The sequence below is a fragment of the Euleptes europaea genome, chromosome 12 (assembly GCF_029931775.1).
Source record: "Euleptes europaea isolate rEulEur1 chromosome 12, rEulEur1.hap1, whole genome shotgun sequence".
Classification (NCBI taxonomy): Eukaryota; Metazoa; Chordata; class Lepidosauria; order Squamata; family Sphaerodactylidae; genus Euleptes; species Euleptes europaea.
Window position 1 is genome coordinate 22,631,365 of NC_079323.1, and position 21,503 is coordinate 22,652,867.

The 21,503-nt window shown below is 43.8% G+C and overlaps 1 protein-coding gene across 1 annotated transcript in view; it reads right to left on the reverse strand.

Annotated features, from left to right (window-relative positions):
* Positions 1 to 21,503, reverse strand: part of ATP8A2 (ATPase phospholipid transporting 8A2) — a 419,645-nt gene that overhangs the window by 303,038 nt on the left and 95,104 nt on the right. Inside the window, 9 exon segments of the mRNA XM_056858410.1 lie at positions 2,275 to 2,324; positions 3,188 to 3,270; positions 4,998 to 5,103; positions 8,925 to 9,000; positions 10,393 to 10,437; positions 11,506 to 11,594; positions 12,812 to 12,889; positions 14,162 to 14,289; positions 19,167 to 19,332. Of these exon segments, the coding sequence (XP_056714388.1) occupies positions 2,275 to 2,324; positions 3,188 to 3,270; positions 4,998 to 5,103; positions 8,925 to 9,000; positions 10,393 to 10,437; positions 11,506 to 11,594; positions 12,812 to 12,889; positions 14,162 to 14,289; positions 19,167 to 19,332 (821 nt within the window).

Here is a 21,503-nt window from a genome sequence, read left to right on the forward strand (position 1 = left end):
GCTTTGCATACACCTGCCTGGGGCCCAACCTGGGCTGAAAGCCAATTCCCATCATATGACTCATGAGACTGTATGTACAGGACAGGATCGGGGAGAGGGGCCCATCCCACAAGTTTGTAACGAGCCCAAAGAAATCATACTTGGACTTGTGTAATATATGTATGCATACACCATGAGCGTGTGAATGGCAGAACATAACGAAATCCTCAACACATCACGATTGCTGGAAAACCGCGCCACCAGAACTTTTGTATTTCATAAATGATAAAAAAAATCTGGCTAGCAGAACATATAAGGAGAAAGGCAGGGAGTGAAACAGGAGGCCGACTATGAGACTAGCAGCAAATGTAAGACCCAATGGGAAGGGAAAACACCTACAACACTGAGCCTTTGACCCAATGAGGAAGAATGAATAGTTTACAGTACTCCGAAGATATATAAATATGAGTAATGGGGAAAACTGCAGTCAGGAAGAGTGTCCTAATCAGTTCCCCTAAAGAAGTTTCCCGTAGGATGGGGTCTGTGATCACCCACATTACTTTAAAATTAATAGGGAAACATACACTTCAATATACTTAAGTGTACAATTGTAAAATGGCAGGAGCACCAAGTTCCTAACAATGATCCTAACCATGCCTGCTTGAAGGTCTATCCTACTGAGCTTAATGGGTCTGACTACATCTGGTGTATAGGTTGCCAGCTCCGGGTTGAGAAATACCTGGAGTCTGAGGAGGGCGGGGTTTGGAGAGAGGAGGGACTTCAATGCCACAGAGGCCAATTGCAAAAGCAGCCATTTTCTCCAGGGGAACTGATTTCTATTGCCTAGAGATCAGTGGGAGATCTCCAGCTACCACCTGGAGATTGGCAAACCTAGGTGTATACCTTCATATGGCAGCTTTAAAAGGCCATCTGTCTAATTTTACATGTTGTTCAGGTGAGAGAGAATAGATCATTTTGTGGCTGAAACCAATAATACTGAAAGTACTACAAGAAATGTCACTGTAAAGGTCACTATGAAAACACCAAGGATACGTACAAGGAAAACTTATGGGTGGAAGCAATTATGCCACAAATGTGTGCTAGGCCCTTTGAGAACTGCAAAGGCAGAACAATGAAAATTGGAACCGCTCTTCCTAATCTTGTGTATATAAATTAACTGCATTTCATTATTTTTAAATGAAAGGATTCCTTCTCCCATTCTTTATTAGATTAAACAGAAGATCCCACCAACAGGGCATTTAGCCAACGAGGAAAAACAGTGATTTGAGCGTCCATCAAACTCTAGAAAACTAGTGGTAAATTAGAAAATATCAGCAATTTGCTAAAAAAAAAAAAAGAGTTTTTCTTTACTTCACTTATTTATATGTATGTGTGCCTCATTAGGGATTAAATTAATGTCACAAAACCCAGATCATAATTCAATCATACTGAGAGAGAGAGGGAGAGACAGAGAGAGATACTTTAAATAATACCGAATGAAATTGTGTGATTATGAGTAAGTGCACCTATTTTAATCATAATTATACTGTAAGAACACGGGAAGAAAAAGAATGTTAAGAGTGTATACAACCTGTCATTTTTAAATTGACAGATCCAGGTTTTGCCTTGGTGCATCTCTCAAGAATTAGAGAATTATCAGATTTACTAGGAAGCAGCAGCAAGGTTAGCCCAAGGCTAAATGCACGGCACTTGTTTCTACTGTAAGTTTCTGTGCTAAAGCGGAACCTTTTTAAACTTTAGCAAAGGGAATACCTGTGACCTCCCTGACAATGTCAAAGTAAAGCAGAAAAAAGGGAAATGGGTAAACTGCTTCCTAGTGGAAGGCGTTATTGCTTGAAAAAAGAGGCCTTCTGGATAGGGTTGCTAGCTCCTGGTTGGGAAATACCAGGAGCTGTTGGGGGCGGAGCCTGAAGAGGGCAGGGTTTGGGGAGGGGAGGGACTTCAATATTATAGAGTCCAATTGCCAAAGCATTCATTTTCTCCAGGTGAACTGATCTCTTATTGGCTAGAGATCAGTTGTAATGGCAGGAGATCTCCAGCTAGTACCTGGAGGTTGGCAACACTACTTCTGGAACATGGTGGAGATCTCAAATAGACAACTCAACCTTCACACCCTACTTAATCCTGAAAGGGCTCAAACCTAACGAAAATAAACTACGGATATAATAGGAAGCCACTGAACACAAACTACTTCTAGAAAAGAGTTGGGAGTTTTTCCTCATATTTATCTTCCCTTAGGAACTGGAAATTAGGAACTTTTCAAAAGGAAATTACCTTGAAAATTCCAACACATTAAGGATCTCAAACGTCTCCTCTTCACCTAGCTGCAAAACATGAGATGGAAAATAGAACTTTAGTAGAGAACAACGATGAGCGCATGCACCGAAATATGTGCAGTTGGCGCCCTCTGCTGTGTAAAACAGTGTACTGATTAATCCTTCCATTACTCCTGTCTATATCCATGTCTTCCATGACAATTATTCAAATGCATCCCACTCTGGAGGCATATAGTCTCTGGAGCTTCATTATATGGCTTCCGCAGAGCTCCCATTCAAATTGCAGGAGTGGCTGTTCTGCTTAGAAGGCGCTCGTTTCAGTTCTGCGGCTCACAGTGTGATCCCAAATAGAGTTACACCCTTCCAATGTCATTGTCTTCAATAGATACAGAAGGGTATAACTCTACTAAGGATTGCAGTATGAAACCTCTCATCCACTGCCTAATGAAGCTGACATGTAATTTATGTTAATTACATGTAATACCGCAAATCATATTTTAATTTTCAAGCTCACAGTAAATTTCCAGCATGTTTGCTTTGTGTTAGCAGCCCCAATAGCCCAGCTTAGCCTGGGCTCATCAGGGATTGGGGGCTCAGCAGGGTCAGTCATAGTCCATACTTGGATGGGTGATGACCAAGAAAAACTGGGGCTGCAATGCGGAGGAAAGCAATGGCAAACCACCTCTTGCTTAAGTGGGGTCACCATGAGTCTGTTGCAACATGATGGCAGGTTTTTCTTCTCGCTTTGCACTTGCCAATTTCCCAGCTGTCGGACACTCCTCCACCCCAGCCACACCTCACACCTATCACGTTCCTTGCTCCGTCTTCCTCTCTGTGACTCTCCCCCTCCCTTTGAGTGCTCTCCTCCCAGCAAGCACTGCTTTGTCCTAACCCTTCAGATGTATTCTTACCGCATCAATGATAACTGAATCTGGAGTCCTTCCAGTGAAGACATAGCCAAGGTTTTTCGCCCCTTTGACTAAGGCGCTTTCATCTGTCAATACAAAAAAGAACCTGCTCTGATGGAAAACAGTATTTTTTAAAAAGATCATTTCACTTTGCGGTTAGGAGGCACAGGACTTCCTTCTTCGTTCTGCTCCTTCAGCCTTTGTTAATTACAACTCCAAGCCGTTACTGACTTGTGCTTCTTGAGTCTGTTTACTACAACACAATGCTGAGCGCTTTATGCCCTGGATAGCACTAACTTGTGAAGCTGTTCCTATAAGTCAGACCATTGATCTAACAAGGTGAGTATTGCCCACTTTGACTGGAAGTGCTCCATCGAGCCTCAGGTAGAGATCTTTCTCATCACATATTACCTGTTTCTTTTGAATGGAGATGCTGGCGACTGAGCCAGAGACCTTGTGCATGCAAAGCAGAGGCTCTACCACTGAGCTATAGCCCCGCCAGGGCCACCCAGGTAACTATAACCTACATCTGTTACTTCTAAGATTGCAGTATTTGTTGCATCAGTGGTTTTCAAAGAGTGTTCCACAGAATTGGGGTTCCTTGGAAGTTTATGTTTAAATGCAGATGGTTGTGATGTGCACTTTGCTAGTCAGGCAGATAGTAGGAAGGGTCCGGAAGGTCCCGGATTGTTTGTTTTTTGTTCTATTCAAAACTTCTGGATTTTACCCCACGGCTGAAGGAGCAAGTGAGCACCAGGAAACACGCTGATGGACTCCTTGGTACCTAAGGGCCCCAAGTTGGGGGTCACTGCACTTTGCTAATCTCCTCAAAGAGACAGGAGGAAATGTATGCTCTGGAGATCCACTGCTTTTCAGCCACACATAATTCATGCCTGAGCTGTTTTGCACTAGTTTACAGAAGTGTAGATGACTGCCCACATCTAAAATGCTGACGAGCCTGAATACTTTATCTTATATACTAAACCAGCTAATATTTGGTTCTTGTAGGTTATCCGGGCTAACATTTGTCCTCTAAATGGACAAGGAAGGGGAAACAGTCAAAAGAACCTTCTTCCCTCTTCATGCTCTGACCTGGATGGCCGAGCGAGCTGGATCTTGTCTGATCTTGGACACTAAGCAGGGTTGGCCTTGGTTAGTATTTGGAGGGGAGACCACCAAGGAAGTCCAAGGTTGCTACGCAGAGGCAGGCAATGGCAAACAACCTCTGTTCATCTCTTGCCTTGGAAACCCTACAGCAGGGGTGTCAAACATATGGCCTATGGGCCGGATCTGGCCCTCTGAGAACTCTTATCCAGCCCATGAGCCAGCCACCTCCCCCAGTCCCAAGCCCGCTGCAGGATTGCCAGCCGAGGCAGCCACCCCCTTCCCCTCGCTCCCGATCTGGGCTGGCGAGGCATGGCCCAGCCCAACCAAATGACATTTATGTCATATCCAGCCTTCATAACAAATTAGTTCGACACCCCTGCCCTATGGGGTCACCTTAAGTCAGCTGCAGCTTGATGGCCCTTTTCACCACCCTCTTCAAAATACCAAGGAGATGGGGCTGAATCTTGTACGGTGACCAAGGCACAACTCTGCTCTACACGAACCAGCCCAAATAGGCAGTGTAGCAGAACAGCATTTTTGAAGGACGGAACATGCCCTTTTTGTGGGACTGAGAGCTGAGGTGCCCTCTGAAGGCTTCCTCAGGTAGAAAAGGACATTTCCTTAACTGGTTGGGATCAATACTCTTGTTAGCCTGTTTCTTTGTAATGGCTCTCAAGGCTCACAAAAGAAGGAGTCAAGGACCAACCTGGAGAGGAAGCCTGGTAGATTATCTTGTTTCCATCTCTTTCTGGAACTACGGTGTGACACACAGCCAAGAGCCTGAGGAATTCTCGGATGTGAGCAGCTGTGGGCTACAAGACGAGACCCAAGTTAATCCAACCAGTTGTCCCGAGGGAACTTCTAACCCCCTTACCGCTATAAGGAGAGAGAAAACGATGGCTACTGATGTTCTCCTTAACTGCTCTGTAGTTATTTTACCTTTCTGTAAAATACACAGGGCCTTCACTATATAGAAGCACCCCTCTCTGAATTCCCAGCTTTCTTTTTTTGAAAAATTAAGTCTCCAGCCTTTTTCATTGCTGGAATATAAGGGCAAATGTACATGCAGTTTTTGTTCAGATTGCCCAGAAAGGAGCCAGGGGAGGAGAAGTTGAAAGAAGGCTTGAACAGTTAATTGCGCAAGAAATTCATTCTTCTCTAATCTGTCCCATCCCTTTTTCTCCTGCCCCCCATTTTGCTTCTTTCTTGTTTCTTTCTCTCCTAGTTAATATCAACAGTGACAAGTGCACAGAACATTGGGCAGAAAGCTTAAGTAACCATTATACTTTTCTGAGATTGCCTCCTCGGTTTACACTACATAATTTATTTTATTTCCTTTACTTATATCTCACTTTTCTCCTTAGGGGGGCCCCAAAGTGGGTTACATTGTTCTCCTCTCCTCTGTTTCATCCTCACAACCACCCTGTCAGGCATGATAGTGCGCGACTGGTCCACAATCACTCAGAAAGTTTCCATGGCAGAATAAGGATTCGTGGCTGGGTCCCCTAGATTCCTGGGTTCAACGATCTAACCACTATACCACCCCGGCTCTCAGGAGTAGGTGGGGCACCAAGGGAGGGCAGGAGCAAAAAAAAATATGTGCCCACTTTCTGTTTATAATCATTCATTGCAAGTCACCTTGCTATAACTTGCTTGTATGAAAGAATGTATGTCTCTGAACATATGCTGAATTCCCAGAGGAGGAGGAGGAAGAAAAGGAGAAGAATTGGTTTTAATATGCCGACTTCTCTACCACTTAAGGGAGAACCAAACCGGCTTACAATCACCTTCCCTTCCCACAGCAGACACCCTGTGAGGTAGGTGGGGCTGAGAGAGCTCTAAGAGAGCTGTGACTAGCCCAAGGTTACCCAGCTGGCTTCATGTAGCGGAGTGGAGAAACCAACCCAGTTCACCAGATTAACGTCCGCAGCTCATGTGGAGGAGCAGGGAATCAAACCCGGTTCTCCAGATTAGAGTCCACCACTCCAAACCACCTCTCTTAGCCACTATACCACAGTGCCAAGTTCCCTGTTCTCACCTCCCCTAAAATCTGGGAATAGGGCAAAAGGACTGAAGAGGCAAAATGCTCAGGCAGACTTAAGTCCAGAACCTTTCACTACAAAAAAAAGAAGTACTTCACTGCAAAAGACCAAAGGAGACTGTGGAAGCATAATAAGCCCCCACATCTAACAGTACAGAATAATAAGGTATATGGGAGAATCTTAGTAAATCCACGAATCATCCGTCCTATGAATGGAGAAACTGCAAACACTCTGCACATGCGCAGAGTGCTTTTTCCTCACTACACAATTACTACACTGATCTACCTGTCTGGCATTACAGGACAATTTCTAGGTTGGAAAGAGTAATCGGCAGGCAGCTGTCATTCAGAAATCTCCCGTTTTAAGATTAAAGCATTCATTAATTGTTATCTCCCCACACAACTTAGCTTTCCCAACACTGTTTGGATTCTTAAACCCCTCCTCCCCACCTTATACCCTGCAACATCTCTAAAAGGAAGAACAGTGGTACGCTAAGGAGTCAACAAAGGGCACCCAGCATTATTATAAACAAATAACTTTCCCCTAGATAGCCAATGGTATGTCATATGATAGATATATGGCTTCTTCTAAGACTTCTGGCATGCCTGCCAGCAGTAACTACTGCATATGCGAAATGGAAATGGAAGGAAATAATCTGGCTCTAGTCACTTTTTACTTCTAGTAAATAGTTAATCTCCATGTTATTTTGTATTTTCTCATCTGGTAAATTAGTCTCCCTTTTCCAAGCCACATGGTTATGACTACATATATTGAACACATGAACACACAAAGCTGCCTTATACTGAATCAGACCCTCGGTCCATCAAAGTCAGTATTGTCTACTCAGACCGGCAGTGGCTCTCCAAGGTCTCAGGCAGGGGTCTTTCACATCACCTACTTGCCTAGTCCCTTTAACTGGAGATGCCGAGGATTGAACCTGGGGGACCTTCTGCATGCCAAGCAGATGCTCTGCCACTGAGCCACGGCCCAGATACTATGAGGTACTATGCCTAATAGTATGTAGAAATGGTACTATTCACGGTGACATCATCAGGCCCCACCCCATGCCATCACTGGCTCTCATTATGACATCATCAAGCCTGAACCAATTAGTTTCAGGGTTTGGGATGAAGCCTCCCTCAGTATACTCATTCCCCTTCATGGCAATGGGACGGCAAACACAAGAACTAAGCTAAACTGATTTACTGCATCCAAGAATGAAAGGACAGCCTCACTGTATCAGACCAATGTCCCAATCTCATTTCTTGGTCAATCACTGTGGGCTCTTATTGTTCCTTTGACAACTGTTATCATCCGTCCAACTACACGCCCTTACCTCAGGCTTCATCAGCTGACAGAGAACAAGTGAGCTTTCCTTAGCACTGGAGAGTTAGTGGGGCACCCCATAATTTCCCGGTATGAAATCAATTATTCAGTCTGCTTTTGTCCTTCTATGTTCACAGCACACAATAGATTCCACCCACCTGCTTCTAGCGCAACAATGAGGGCTGCCTTATCACATCAGCTCCACCATACAACCATTGTTCTCTCTGTGACATACAGTGTCACCAGCGGTGCTGAATTTATTCCACTGCTTAATGCCAAAAGAAAATGCTGGAAATGTTACCTCAGAGATAACAGTCAATGCCCTGATATTTGTGGATTTGTTGCCTTATTTCCCACTGTCTAATTCAAGTTGGGGGAAACTTTTTAAACCTGCATTTTATCTATCAGATTTGGGATAACGCTGAATATTCATTTCGCTACCCCAACACCAAATCTCAGGTTTTCCTACCCCACACAAATAATGCATGAAGTAAGTCGGATGTAGAGAAGGCAGCATGGTCTCTAGCCCAATCTCATCAGACCTTGGAAGCTAAGCAGGGTCAGCCCTGGTTTGGAAGGGAGACCACCAGGGAATAACAGGGTTGCTGTGCAGAGGAAGGCACTGGCAAACCACCTCTGTTAGTCTCTTGCCTTGAAAACCCCATAAGGGGTTGCCATAAGTCAGCTGCGACTTGACAGCATTTTACACATACACACACACGTACAAATTGGATGTAATATCATGAATTAGTTTAGATTATTGTCATCCCCCCTTTCTCCAAGGAGTTCAAGAAGGTATATGGTCCACCTTCCCCCCTCTGCTTCGATCATTCTAATAATCCTGTGTACAAGGTAAAGTAGAAAGTTGATGACTGGCATGATCAGTGGATTTCCTGGTATAGCAGGGAAGTTGAATCTAAGTTTCCCCAGTCTAAGCATTATACCACACTGGCTGTCATGCAAATGAAAAAGAAACTGATTTTTGGAAACAGATAAAATGCAGCTGAACACCAATGCTAGGAGGCTGCCTTTTTTCCAGCTGCCGCAATGGCATCTCAGCCCTGACATGGAGCCAACAGTTAAAACAAATGGCACCTTCTCACGAGCAGAGCTTGGCTACCATCCCCACGTGCTCCTGAGCTGTTCACACCAGGGGCTGCCCTAAACGTAAACCAGACCAGTGGCTTAAGCTGATATTCAACTCAAAGAGAAGGGGTATTTAGCAGGAGATGGCCGAACCATCCATAACAGAAAAGTAGACTTACGTGATCAGTCTCAATATTTTGCAACAGTCTTGGGTCATCGAATTCACAAGATTCGCTGGTGGAAGGAGGCAGCTGGCTAAGAACACAATAAAAAGAAGCATTATAATTACCTTTAAACATGTATTTCAATTAATAATACACACAAACCTGAAAAATTACAGAAAAAATTATCAAACATTTTTTTAAACTGACTTGGTCCATTACCACTCATAGTTTCTACTCTGACTGGCAGCAGCATTTCAGGGTCCCGGGCAGAGAAAGTCTTTCCTAAGTCCTGGTCCTTTTAACCAGAAATGTCAGGGACAGAGTCTAGGTCCTCCAGATGTAAAGCTCACACTCTACTGTTCAACTTTGGCTCTGTCCCAGCAAGGCTCTTCAAGAAATATTTTTCTGTCTTTTGCTGGGGATGCAGTTCAGGAAAAGAGAAGATAGAACATTCACTCCAATACACACTGGCATGTATCCAATCATGCAGTTTTGAAGACTTAATGCCACTGAAACCTTCTGGGAAAGGGAGGACGATTTCCATCAGTTCCCCCCTCCCACTGCAGACCTTCACTTTGTCCCTGATGATGATCCTCAAGAATATTTTTAGGGAGTTCAATGGTCAGCAGTGGGAGAGGGAAAGGATTAAAATCTCTCTGGAAAGTCTGCAAATGGCTGGATCCCACCTCCCTATGCACAGATATGACACTGAAGAGTATTTGGAAACTTCAGCTAACTTAGAACACAGCAGCCAAATTACTTACACCATCTTGTTAGAATTAGCACATTTCTCATTCTCAAGCCCAAGGGAGGCAGTTTGCCCCTTCCTCGGGGTCCCTGTGTCCCGGGATCAAGTGGAGCCCAAGGAAGAAGCCTACAGTACCCTCCCGCAGCCCTTTCAGCTAGGGAAAAGGATGCGGGAGTGAAGGCAGAAGTTCCTCCTCCCCCCTAGTAGTGCTTGGAGCCCCATCAATGGAACAATTTTTAAGGTATGTATGTGTGACTGTAAGTCAGGTCAGGGTATCCCCAATCTGACCCCACCAACCTTCAGAGTCCAAGATGGTGGCAAACTGGTCAAGATGGTGGCAAACTTTTCTGTAGTGATCCCTTTTCTTTGGAACACCTGGGGTTCCTGTGTTAATTTAGGCAGCAAGCCTAAATCTGATTATATCTTGGGATCTTATTTGTTGTAAACCACGGAGGAAATAAATTGTGGAAAGGCAGGATAAATTGGTTTCCAATAAACACACTTCCTTTAGCTCAGCTGCAGATGTGATGCAGTTTATATCTTTTCCCCAGCACCCTTTCTTCTGGCTACATTTCCAACACTTGCTCTGCTGCCGCCAAAAATAATTGTGCCAGACGTCTGCCACCCCAACCATTCTAGGAGGGTAAAGACACTTGCCCAGGACAATTCAGGTTTGTAATGACAGGAATTCCTCACTACACAATTTCAAACTATCGCCAGTGATTGTTTACTTACCTGAAGTCTTCTGACGAACATTCTCTTGCCAGTTCTGGAAAGTGACTAAAAAAAGGAATAAGCACAACTGATTAGCCATCTGACCAAAAGTAAAGAGTACATACTAAAAGTTGCAAAGCTTCACCTGACTCCAATGGAGCCTCTGAATGAGTAGCGGAACAGAAAGACGAAGCCAAAGGAATCTTGGACCGGAAACCTCCAGTTTGAAATGCATCCATCCAAGGAACCAAAACCCTGCACTAGCAAGGACTTATCATTCTTCCTTCCCAGGAACACAGGTTAAAAGTATCCAACATGATACATCTAAGAACATGACGAAACAGGGCTCATGAAGGCTAGGCTGTCTATGGAATCTTCCTTCATTCCTCCATATTTTTCAAATATGGTTCTTTAGGACATAAGTGTTTCAGAATTGCCGCACTCTCTCCTCTTTCCCAGTAAGCAGCCCTGTATCTCTATTGATAATGCTGAGGACTACTGAAGTAATGCTATGTTAAGGTCAGGGGCATTTCCCCTTTGCCTTACTCTATCCTCCACTAGGATCCACCTGACAAGGCTTCCATTTTTAGGCAGTGATCTCTGACAGCTGAGTAGTCCCTGTTTTATCTGAGACATATTCATACTCTGAAGTGCAATGATCAAAGAAGTCCCAACTGTAAGTACTTCTGTTCCCAAACATACTAAAAACGTCACTGCACACCAAAAGCACACACAAGTAGTAGTCAGATGGTTTCAAATGGGAAATAACCCAGGATTTACAATTTAGGAAACATTAAAACATACATAAGTACAATGGAAGCTTGTGGAATACAGAAAGAAGCTTTCTCACATTCCTGAGAACAGCCATGACTTATGGCCACGGGACTAGATTCTCCCCATCAGAGTCCAGAGGAATGTATTTTAGCTATCAAATTTCGCTACCATTAACATTTGTGTTGCTTGTGAAATCCGAAAGATGTGAAGAACATGTATTTACAGTTAGGGGGGGAAAGAGTATTTCCCTCCCTCAAAATTTAGCAATGTAAACTATGTATTACGTAAAACAGAAGTATCTGTCAGTCTAACAACACTAGGCCAGTAAGCAACTACATGGTTTACTGAAATGATACATACCCATACGTAACTCCAGCAATACTGCATTTCTTAAAGTTCATGATATTGCATGTTAAGGTGCCCGTTTTATCAGAAAACAGGTATTTTACCTAGAATACAAATAAAATGTAGTGAAATATAATACATGACAATATAATATAATATAATATAATATAATATAATATAATAAGTCAATATATAATATAATATAAGTCAAGGAAATCACAGGAAACAAAAACAGGCATAAATGGCCAGAAAGGAACTGAATTTATTTCAAATACTTAAAATAAGGTAAATAGCTTTTTTAAAAAATTAACTCAGCAAAACTGAAGTACCAGCCATTTATACTCTATGCTGTTAAGGTTATGCAGATTAGCACAACATCAGCATGTGACATTAGTCCATTATGTGGCATCAAAACTATGAACAGCATAAATACAAACAATATTTTTTAAAAAAATATGTAAATTGTAAAGAGTGCTGCTGCACTCGTCTTGTTAGTGGCTTCCTAGAGGCACCTGGTTGGCCACTGTGTGAACAGACTGCTGGACTTGATGGGCCTTGGTCTGATCCAGCAGGGCCTTTTTTATGTTCTTATGTTCTTAGAAGCCGCAATCCAAGCAAAGTTTAGCCCTTTTAGATCCCAATTATTTCAAGGGAGAGTTAAGAACATGTTTAAATATCTATAATTTAGATAAAGATTGTTTAATGTTCACTGGATTATGACCTTGAACTGTTATTCAACTGTTATTCATTTTGTTTGCAACCCTGTATTAAGCATCCCCCTACTGAGCAAACTTCCACCATAATCTAAAGTTTTAGAAAGTGTAGCTTCACAAACAGAGACAATGGGATCTCGTGCCTCATTGCTGTGGGGTGGGGTTGAATCTGCAGTTTCAGTGCTGGCCTCCCTGACCTCTCAAGCGCATTCAATGATCGCAAAAGAAGAAGAGTTGGTTTTTATATGCTGACTTTCTCTAGCACTTAAGGGAGTCTCAAACCGGCTTACAATCACCTTCCCTTCCCCTCCCACAACAGACACCCTGTGAGGTAGGTGGGGCTGAGAGAGCTCTTAGAGAGCTGTGACTAGCCCAAGGTCACCCAGCTGGCTTCATGTGTAGGAGTGGGGAAACCAACCCATATCACAAGATTAGCCTCCGCCGCTCATGTGGAGGAGTGGGGATTCAAACCCGGTTTTCCAGATCAGAGTCCACTGCTCCAAACCACCGCTCTTAACCACTACACCCTGCTGGAACAACCAACTTCTGGACTCAATTCCTTTTCATGCCAAGCTCTCCAGTATAGCAGCATGTATTCACAATCTCACCTGGCCAAGTTCCTCATTAAGATTTGAAGTTCTGGCCATTGCAGGTGTGTCTGTTTCATCATAATACATATCTATGTCCTGAAAGAAGGGAAAAAGCAAGCAGAAGGCATGGAGTTTAATCCACATTTGAAATCTATGGCAGTCTTCACAGTAAACACCAATCCAGCCTGTCCCAATTCTTTCAAAGAGAGGACTGCTAGAGAGCAAAGGCAGAAAACAAGGCTCGTTTTGCCGATCGTCAAGCCAGTTTTAGCAAACTGTGGCTAAAACAGCTTATCATGTGCAATGTGAGATTCCCAACCCATCACCATCTTCAAGGGATGACAGATACATCATGCGCAATATCAGAGAAACCATACACTTGGTGTTAGCAGGTTCCATGCAATGCCAGTGGTCACAGGGGCACCCTCCTGATACCACCCATGTACCTTCACCCTTTCCCAGTCAAGCTGGCTGATGGGTATTGCTTCCTAGTCTGGACCAGATTCTGATGCCCGTACTGTATTATATACTGCAGCTCTGAGCTGAGTTTATGCTACTCCAGGGCAGTTACTAAGGGAATCAGGGAAGAGGAACATTCTACATTAAATATAAATATTGAATATTCATAAGAGAGCAAGAACAAATCTAAATTCTGACAATGAAATTGAATTATTTCTTTCATGGGGCTTTCACAATCATGCAGCAGTAGTATGAAAGTATTTTTTTTAAGTGTCCTGTGGCCTCTTACAGACTTTGTTATTATGGTATAAGCTTTTGCAGACTACAGCCCACTTCAGCAGATGCATGAAGTATGTCCTCATTCAGCAGATGTAGAGAGGCATAGGTAAAAAAAACTGTACACAGTGGGTCAAAACACAATGAAGTTTGAGTCTAGCATGTAAAAACCTTCCCTAGAATGCAGGTAGAGAATCTAAAGTTTGAATAATCAACCATTACCTTTTTGCATATTAGAAGTTTGCTTGTCAGGAAGAAAGCTAGGCTGGAAACTTCATCACATACATGCTAGCTGTTAAGGTACAGGGATTCTTCCCCCATGGTGGAAGGAACAAACATGTGGTTGCTCCACTGCTCCACCTGTAGCTAGATATCATACAATCCAATGGTACCATGTACTATTTTTGTATATTTAAATCAGTTCAGATTAATTTTGGTCTCTCCCTGGAATAAAAAAATCCAAATTCACTGTGTACATGGAAGAATTTTCTTTCCCGTATTAAAAATTTGCCTCAAGGAACCCCTTCTATAGCTGTTATTGGCAGCCAGAAGAATTTACAGCTTAGCTTTGCTGCCCCCTTTTTTAAAGTGCTATTTAATGTGTTTCCCTCCCATTAAGTTCCCTGTACTCACCCAGTTTATAAAAAGAGCCTGAGTAAACTTCACTACTTCCAGAGTCACCAGCAGACTGATGGGAATGAGGTTGTTGTACAAGATGATGAAGGTGAGCAGATTATATCCAAAGTTGACTGACAGCGCTTCTGTGGGCCAACGGGGACAACAGAGTCACTAGAGAGGCAAGTGCTTGGACATACTTAACCATACTCTCCAGAAGCTATTTAGAGTTCAAACAGAGGAACATACAAATGAGCATCACTCTACCATATATGTATGACATACATGGTAAAAGGAAAGCAGCTAGCCCCGTGTGAGCATCCTAGTGGGTTGAAGGCTCAAAGCATCCTTAGAACAGCAGGATTAGAAGGAAACAGCAACTTAAGTCTTTGCACTGAAGGCTGAACCCCTGCCCTTTGTTGAACCAGTAAGATGGAAGTTCCTACATGTTGGGGTTACCCAAGGGTTCATATGACAAGGTCTGAAGACATGCATTCTCAAGGGGAGGCATGGAGCCTGGGGGGCAGGGCGGAGGAAGGAGGAGATGATTCTGAATGGACCGTCTCTTGGAAAACTCTCACTCCCAAGGATGAATATGGCATGAAGCTCCTATTTCAGGGTGGGCTCAATCCCTCACTTTTTTAGCAATACATTTCTGAATCAGGAAACATGCACAAAAAGGTCTAGAAACCCCTATGTGCTACTTGGGGAAACAGAGGTGCTGAATCAGCTGGAATTTATATTGTGTGGAAAATCAGGATGCAAATACTTTGAAGCCATGCTAGCTTGGGAGTGCAGAAGCCCTAAATGTTTGCTCAGTGGGGCAGTGGCTCAGTGGTAGAGCATCTGCTTGGCATGCAGAAGGTCCCAGGTTCAATCTCCGGCATCTCTGGTTAAAAGGGACTAGGCAAGTAGGTGATGTGATAGACCTCTGCCTGAGACCCTGGAGAGCCGCTGCCAGTCTGAGTAGACAATACTGACTTTGAGGGACCGAGGGTCTGATTCAGTATAAGGCAGCTTCATGTGTTCATGTGCTTTAGGCTGGAGAGAAACAACAGTGTGGGGTAGAGGCGTCACTAATCTTGTTGTACGCACACATCTCCAAAAAACTTTTCTTTAAATGACAGACAACACTGGTATAATTACACTGTATGGGCAACAATGTCTCTCTCATACCATCTTCAACACTCCTGAAAAAACTATCAATATACCAGTCCCCAGAGTTGGCACAATACATGGATTGTGCTAGTGAATAATCTTAGATCTGACCATTTTTGTGCATTAAATTTGACAATTTGTTCATTTGTGTATGTCTGAAAAGTAGGGAAATATACACTGGGGCATTCAAAAATAACACCAGTGTCTATTGGTATTCAAATGTGAGGGTTAGTGTTCAACAAATTTGAGGGGGGAACACAAAACACATGCGTGATTTCAGTAATTGCTCAGGCAGCATCAGCAAAATGGGGCAAAAGTATATGCCTGCTCAGTGTGAAGGCAGGAACGAGTGTCCTCTCTCTGATTTGGCTTTGTGACATCATCACTGACCCAAATAAGACTGGCGGTGTAAAGACATGACTTCTTCACACTGCCTCTATAATTCCTGACTGGAGGGGATCGCCTCAGGAAGATGCCCCTTCTTTGAGACAGGAAGCAACCATCACATGAAGAAAGTTAAACAAGAGAAGTCATGCAACATTTTGCACTTGAAACAAGCCCTTCTTGTCCTGATTTTCTTTTCTGAATGGAAATTCAGCACAGCCTCATGCATTTTGAACGTTCGCTGTAACATAATACCTCTCCCTAGTCCTTCGTCTCAACATGACAACAGGGGTGGTGACAGAGAGATCCATCACAGCAAAGCTGGATGTAGCCCGAATCAAATTAGGCACTTGCCCCGTATGTCATATTTTCTAAGTGTAAGAACAGATTTTTCAGTATTAAAGATCAACAGTGGTTTTAAGTTACCAGCTTCATAACTCACATGTAGTGAAATATAGGCACAGCTTGCCATGAGAATTCCAGAAGAGGCAAAGAAAGGTGAAGAAAAGGGGCCAGGTGCCTGATATAAACACCCTTGATAGCTTACAATGCGAGTCCAGGTATTTCCCAAAGGGCCCAGTGTTCTGACTTTGCTAAAGAGAATCCCTGAATGCAAACACCTCTGAACTTTACTGTCAGAAATTCAGCTTTCGCCACTCGCTTGGGGGGTGGGGGAAGCAAAGGTCAAGCAGCTTCTGAAGTTCGGTGGGAACCAGCCTTTCATTTTGAGAAACCCGCTGTGGCATTTGCTTTTCCCCTCCTAACATAAAAAAAACAGGACTTTGTAAATATTTTTTGTACATCCACCCACAGAAGTCAGGCCTGTTTTTGTGTGTCCTAGAACTATGAATATGTTAATACTTCCACCTGAGAAACACTGTTATCTTAGATTCTGAGCTAATGAGCTTATGTCTACCACCTGGCATTCATGTCACACTTTTAATTTGCAAAACATTGTGCACTGTGTTCAAATTGACAACAGCTACATAAAATAACCAGGTAACCCCTATTACTATGTATGGGTGTGAAAGCTGGACAGTGAAGAAAGCTGATAGGAAGAAAATAGATTCCTTTGAAATGTGGTGTTGGAGGAGAGTGTTACGGATTGCCCTTTAAAATTATTCTTCTAATTCTATATCAGAAAGTCAGGAAGGGCACGGTCACTGTTTTCATCAAATGTTGAGAATATTGCTATTGTATCAGTGCCAACGATGATCATGTCCTTTTCAAATGACCTATTTTCAAGACACACACACACACACACACACACAACAGGCAGCAGGAGCAGAGAGGGAGGCAGGAGCGCGTCCCAGTCCACTCACAATCTGCAGCATTTCCACTCTTTCAACTTTAACATTTCTCTGGGCAGCAGAGTCTGGAGTCTGGAGACTGGACAATTCTACCAACTATTTTGTCAGATTGCACAGAGAAGCCATTGAAATTCATAAACATCAGCACAACTTTAACAGAAAAGAGGAGAGTTTAAGAATGAATAAGGCTTGGCTTCCTGCCCTGAAAAACCTCCAGACAAAGACAACATTCAACAATAGCCATACAGATTAGCTTTGGATTACACACATTAACAGATCACTTCAGGATACAATGGTTCCATATTAACATACCATACCCTCATTAGCACATTATCTTGATACTTACAGGACAATACTTTTGCAGGACAATACTCAGCTCAAACCCAACCCCTTTCTGACTATATATTACTCTTTCTACACCCTTGACACTGAGAGACACTGTCCTTCAGTGTTACTACTCTGAAGATGCCTGCCACAGCTGCTGGCGAAACGTCAGGAAAGAAAATTCCAAGACCACGGTTACACAGCCCGGATAACCTACAAGAACCAATGAACTCTGACCGTGAAAGCCTTCGACAATATTTTACCATCCAACCTTTTTTAGTTTTGTTCTTGTTCTAATTCTGGCACGACTATTTTTAAGAGAAAGAAAAAAAATAGCAACAAGGAACCATTAGACTGAAATGAACGTTCTGTCCACAAGCAACAACTGAAGCCCGTTTGAGATGGGGCGTTTTCTGGCGCTCTACAAGTCTCCTAGGAGAGCTGCTGCCCTCCAAGGAGATTAGAGCTTTGTCAATAGGCCTACCCAACTGGCAAACGTCTCTGAATCGACAGCGGAGAGAAAGAGCTCACAATGGCGCTGCCTATCAAGTCAGACATTCATCACACTGTTTCAGAGGCAGTCGTTTGTCGTCTGAATGTCTGCCTCACCCGATAGCATTTTCACTCGCCATAAAATATAATCAGTAAGCTCCACAAAGCCCTGTTTGTCAGAATATCTGCACCAAAACCTCCTCAGTTCCACCGCAGGTCAGGAGTAGGGCTGGCCAGGTACTTGTCAAGCAGCCCATGGATGCCATTTTGGAAAAGCAGTGAAAGCTGCCCCACACCGCTGTGTTTCAGTCAACCTGTAATCATGGCTCATGAGCAATTCTATCGATGGCAGCAGCACCCCAACACATCAGGGCAAGAATGTCAACCCCTGAGCAGCAACTAAGAGGAAGGCGAGCCCTATTCCCTTCCTGGCAAATGAGGCAGAGGTTTCAATGGGACCTGCTGATTAGCACCTGTGACGGTATGCTCTCTGACACCATAACACATAAAAACGATGAATCCAGCATCCCAGTTTGGGGTTTATTTCACTACAGACCTTAGTTGGAGGAAGGAGATCTTTGGTGTGACAGTTTTCAAACTTCCCACCATCAAGGATCACTCTTCCACATTGCCCTGTCCTCCAAAGAAATTCTAAGTGCCTGCAATATTGTAGAGGATTCTGAAGCATGCACACAGTCTAAACAGGGCCCAGGGAAGGTCTGAACCAGCGTGGTGTAGTGTTTAAGAGCGGTGGTTTGGAGCGGTGGACTCTAATCTGGAGAACCGGGTTTGATTCCCCCACTCCTCCATTTGATGGTGGATGCTAATCTGGTGAATCGGGTTGGTTTCCCTACTCCTACACATGAAGCCAGCTGGGTGACCTTGGGCTAGTCACAGCTCTCTTAGAGCTCTCTCAGCCCCACCTACCTCACAGGGTGTCTGTTGTGGCGAAGGGAAGGTGATTGTTAAGTCGGTTTGATTCTGCCTTAAGTGGTAGAGAAAGTTGGCATCTAAAAAACAACTCTTCTTCTTTTGATCTTTTATTCTCAGCCTACATTGACAGAACACGCATCCTGCTACCTGCTCTGTGGATGAGCACTGCAGGATCAGATTGGCCATAGCAGGCAAGTTGTTTTTCAGGAATAGTTGTCTGCCATTACTGGTCTCCTTGTAGAGGTGCTTCCCAGGAAGCCCAGAGGTTCGCAGACCAAAGTCTGGGGATGATCAGACAAAATGTGTGTTTGGACAGCTATGCTTGTTTCTAAGCTCACTGCTTTTACTTACTCTCTTCCCTGTTTGGGGCAATGTGTCTCTTAACAGTGCATACCAGCATCATGCATCATAGTCCTGCTTACCATTTGAGCCAAGGTACCAGACAACTTTGCCATGGGTTCTGTTCCAGAATAAGGCACCCACAGAACTCACGAGAGCCATGACAACGAGGATGCAAAACAAAATAAGAATCTGCATATTGGTCACTTTTTCCACGTTTGATCTCTTCAAGGGAGCTTTGGTTGAATTCTGCAAAGGAACAAAAATGTAAGCACATTTAGGAGGAGAAGCACAGGTTTTGAAATCTTTTAAATAAATAAACAATGATCAACCAAACTCATTATAAAGGACAGAAGCAGCTGCTTAGTACAGAAATCCTCAGGTTGGACCCAGAGATTATAGCAAACTCATGCCTACTGCTGAAAACAGACATTTTTCATTTTTTTCTCTACTCTTCCATGTAATCTTTAGCCATTCACAAGACATTTCCCCATCTCCAATTAGCATTCAACATTACTGGTAATGAGAAAGGAAGCAAGATGTATAGTGCAATCCTAAAGAGAATTAGTGTAGCCTAAGCCTTTATATTACAGAGCTTGAGAAGGTGCAGAAAAGAGCAACCAAAATGATTAGGGGACTGGAGCAACTGCCCTATGAGGAGCGGTTAAAGCGCTTAGGGCTGTTTAGCTTGGAAAGAAGGCGGCTGAGGGGAGACATGATAGAGGTCTATAAAATTATGCATGGTGTGGAGAGAGTGGACAGGGAGAAACCTTTCTCCCTCTCTCATAATACTAGAATGCGGGGTCATCTGCTGAAGCCGGAGGGTGAGAGATTCAAAGCAGATTAAAGGAAATATTTTTTCACACAATGCATAGTTAAATTGTGGTGATGGCTGCCAACTTGGAGGGCTTTAAGAGGAGAGTGGACATGTTCATGGAGGAAAGGGGTACTCGTGGCTACTAGTTAAAATGGATACTAGTCATGATGCATACCTATTCTCTCCAGGATCAGAGGAGCATGCCTATTATATGAGGTGCTGTGGAACACAGGCAGGATGGTGCTGCTGCAGTCGTCTTGTTTGGGGGCTTCCTAGAGGCACCTGGTTGGCCACTGTGTGAATGGACTGTTGGACTTGATGGGCCTTGGTCTGATCCAGCAGGGCTTTTCTTATGTTCTTATGTTCTGTGCCTTATGGGATTAATGGGCTTCAACTAGAGTAACTCTGCACAGGATTGCACTGGAAGGGCTGCTGTTTTTGACAGCAGCCTGTGCCTGCTATAACATCAAACCCAGCCTCAGCTGGTCACCTTTCTGCCTCTTCGTGCCCTCAGTCCAACCAGTGCCTATTCTGCTTCACACCTCTTGTGCAATGTTGCTGTGCCATGTTGTACACCCAGTGCTGGGTTATTTGCACTGGCTCATGCTGCTGCATCAACATAAGAACATAAGAAAGGCCATGCAGGATCCGACCTAGGTCCATCAAGTCCAGCAGTCTGTTCACATGGTGGCTAACCAGGTGCCTCTAGGAAGCCCACAAACAAGACGACTGCAGCTGCATCGTCCTGCCTGTGTTTCACAACACCTCATATATTCGGCATGCTCCTCTGATCCTGGAGAGAACAGGTATGCATCATGACTAGTAGCCATGAATAGCCCTCTCCTCCACAAACAGGATGCCTCTCAGCTTCCAATGTGAGTGCAATAGTACTACAGGTTGCGGTGTCACTGAGACCAATTTTAAACAGTGGTTGGTCTAGTACTTCACAGGCACAGGTATAAATACAATGGAAATTAAGATGAGGTGCCCTTTTAAAATTGCTGCCAAGGGTGGCAGCAGGGATGGCAATCCCATTGGTGGGTTTAAAAAAAAACATAGCAGATGCTTGGAGAGCTTTTCATCATACAGATGTCTGCAGTGCTAACAAATGTGGTGCCTATTTTTTCCCCTGGCAGTGCGCATGAGTTATTATTAATGCAGTACTTCCAGAAATTCAGCAGGTGCAATTTTCCCCATCACTGCATCTGGAACAGCTTCACAACCTGAAGTTTTACCTGTCTTTTCCCCCTTAAAAGGCTCAGGAGCCCTGCCAGGAAGGGGAAAAAAGGCAACCTTACTTATACACTTCTGCACATGAGGAATCCGTCCTGTTTTGTGCTGGCAGTTTGCTCAAGATTGTGTTGTCTTCTACTTTAGGGGCAGAGATTTGGAGATAGCATGCCTGATTCTCCCTCATGACTCCCAGCAGCCTTTAAGTTGGGTGCTACTCTGGTCACCAAGGACTGAGGTCAATAAAAAGAGTAAAGGTTCGTTTTTTAATCTTCACTCTTCAGCAGGGTTGCAGACTTTGCCACTGAACTCTGAGGCCGCACCCTTAGCAGAAGACTGATCTGTAGCAATTAGCAGGTGGTAGCACTTATCT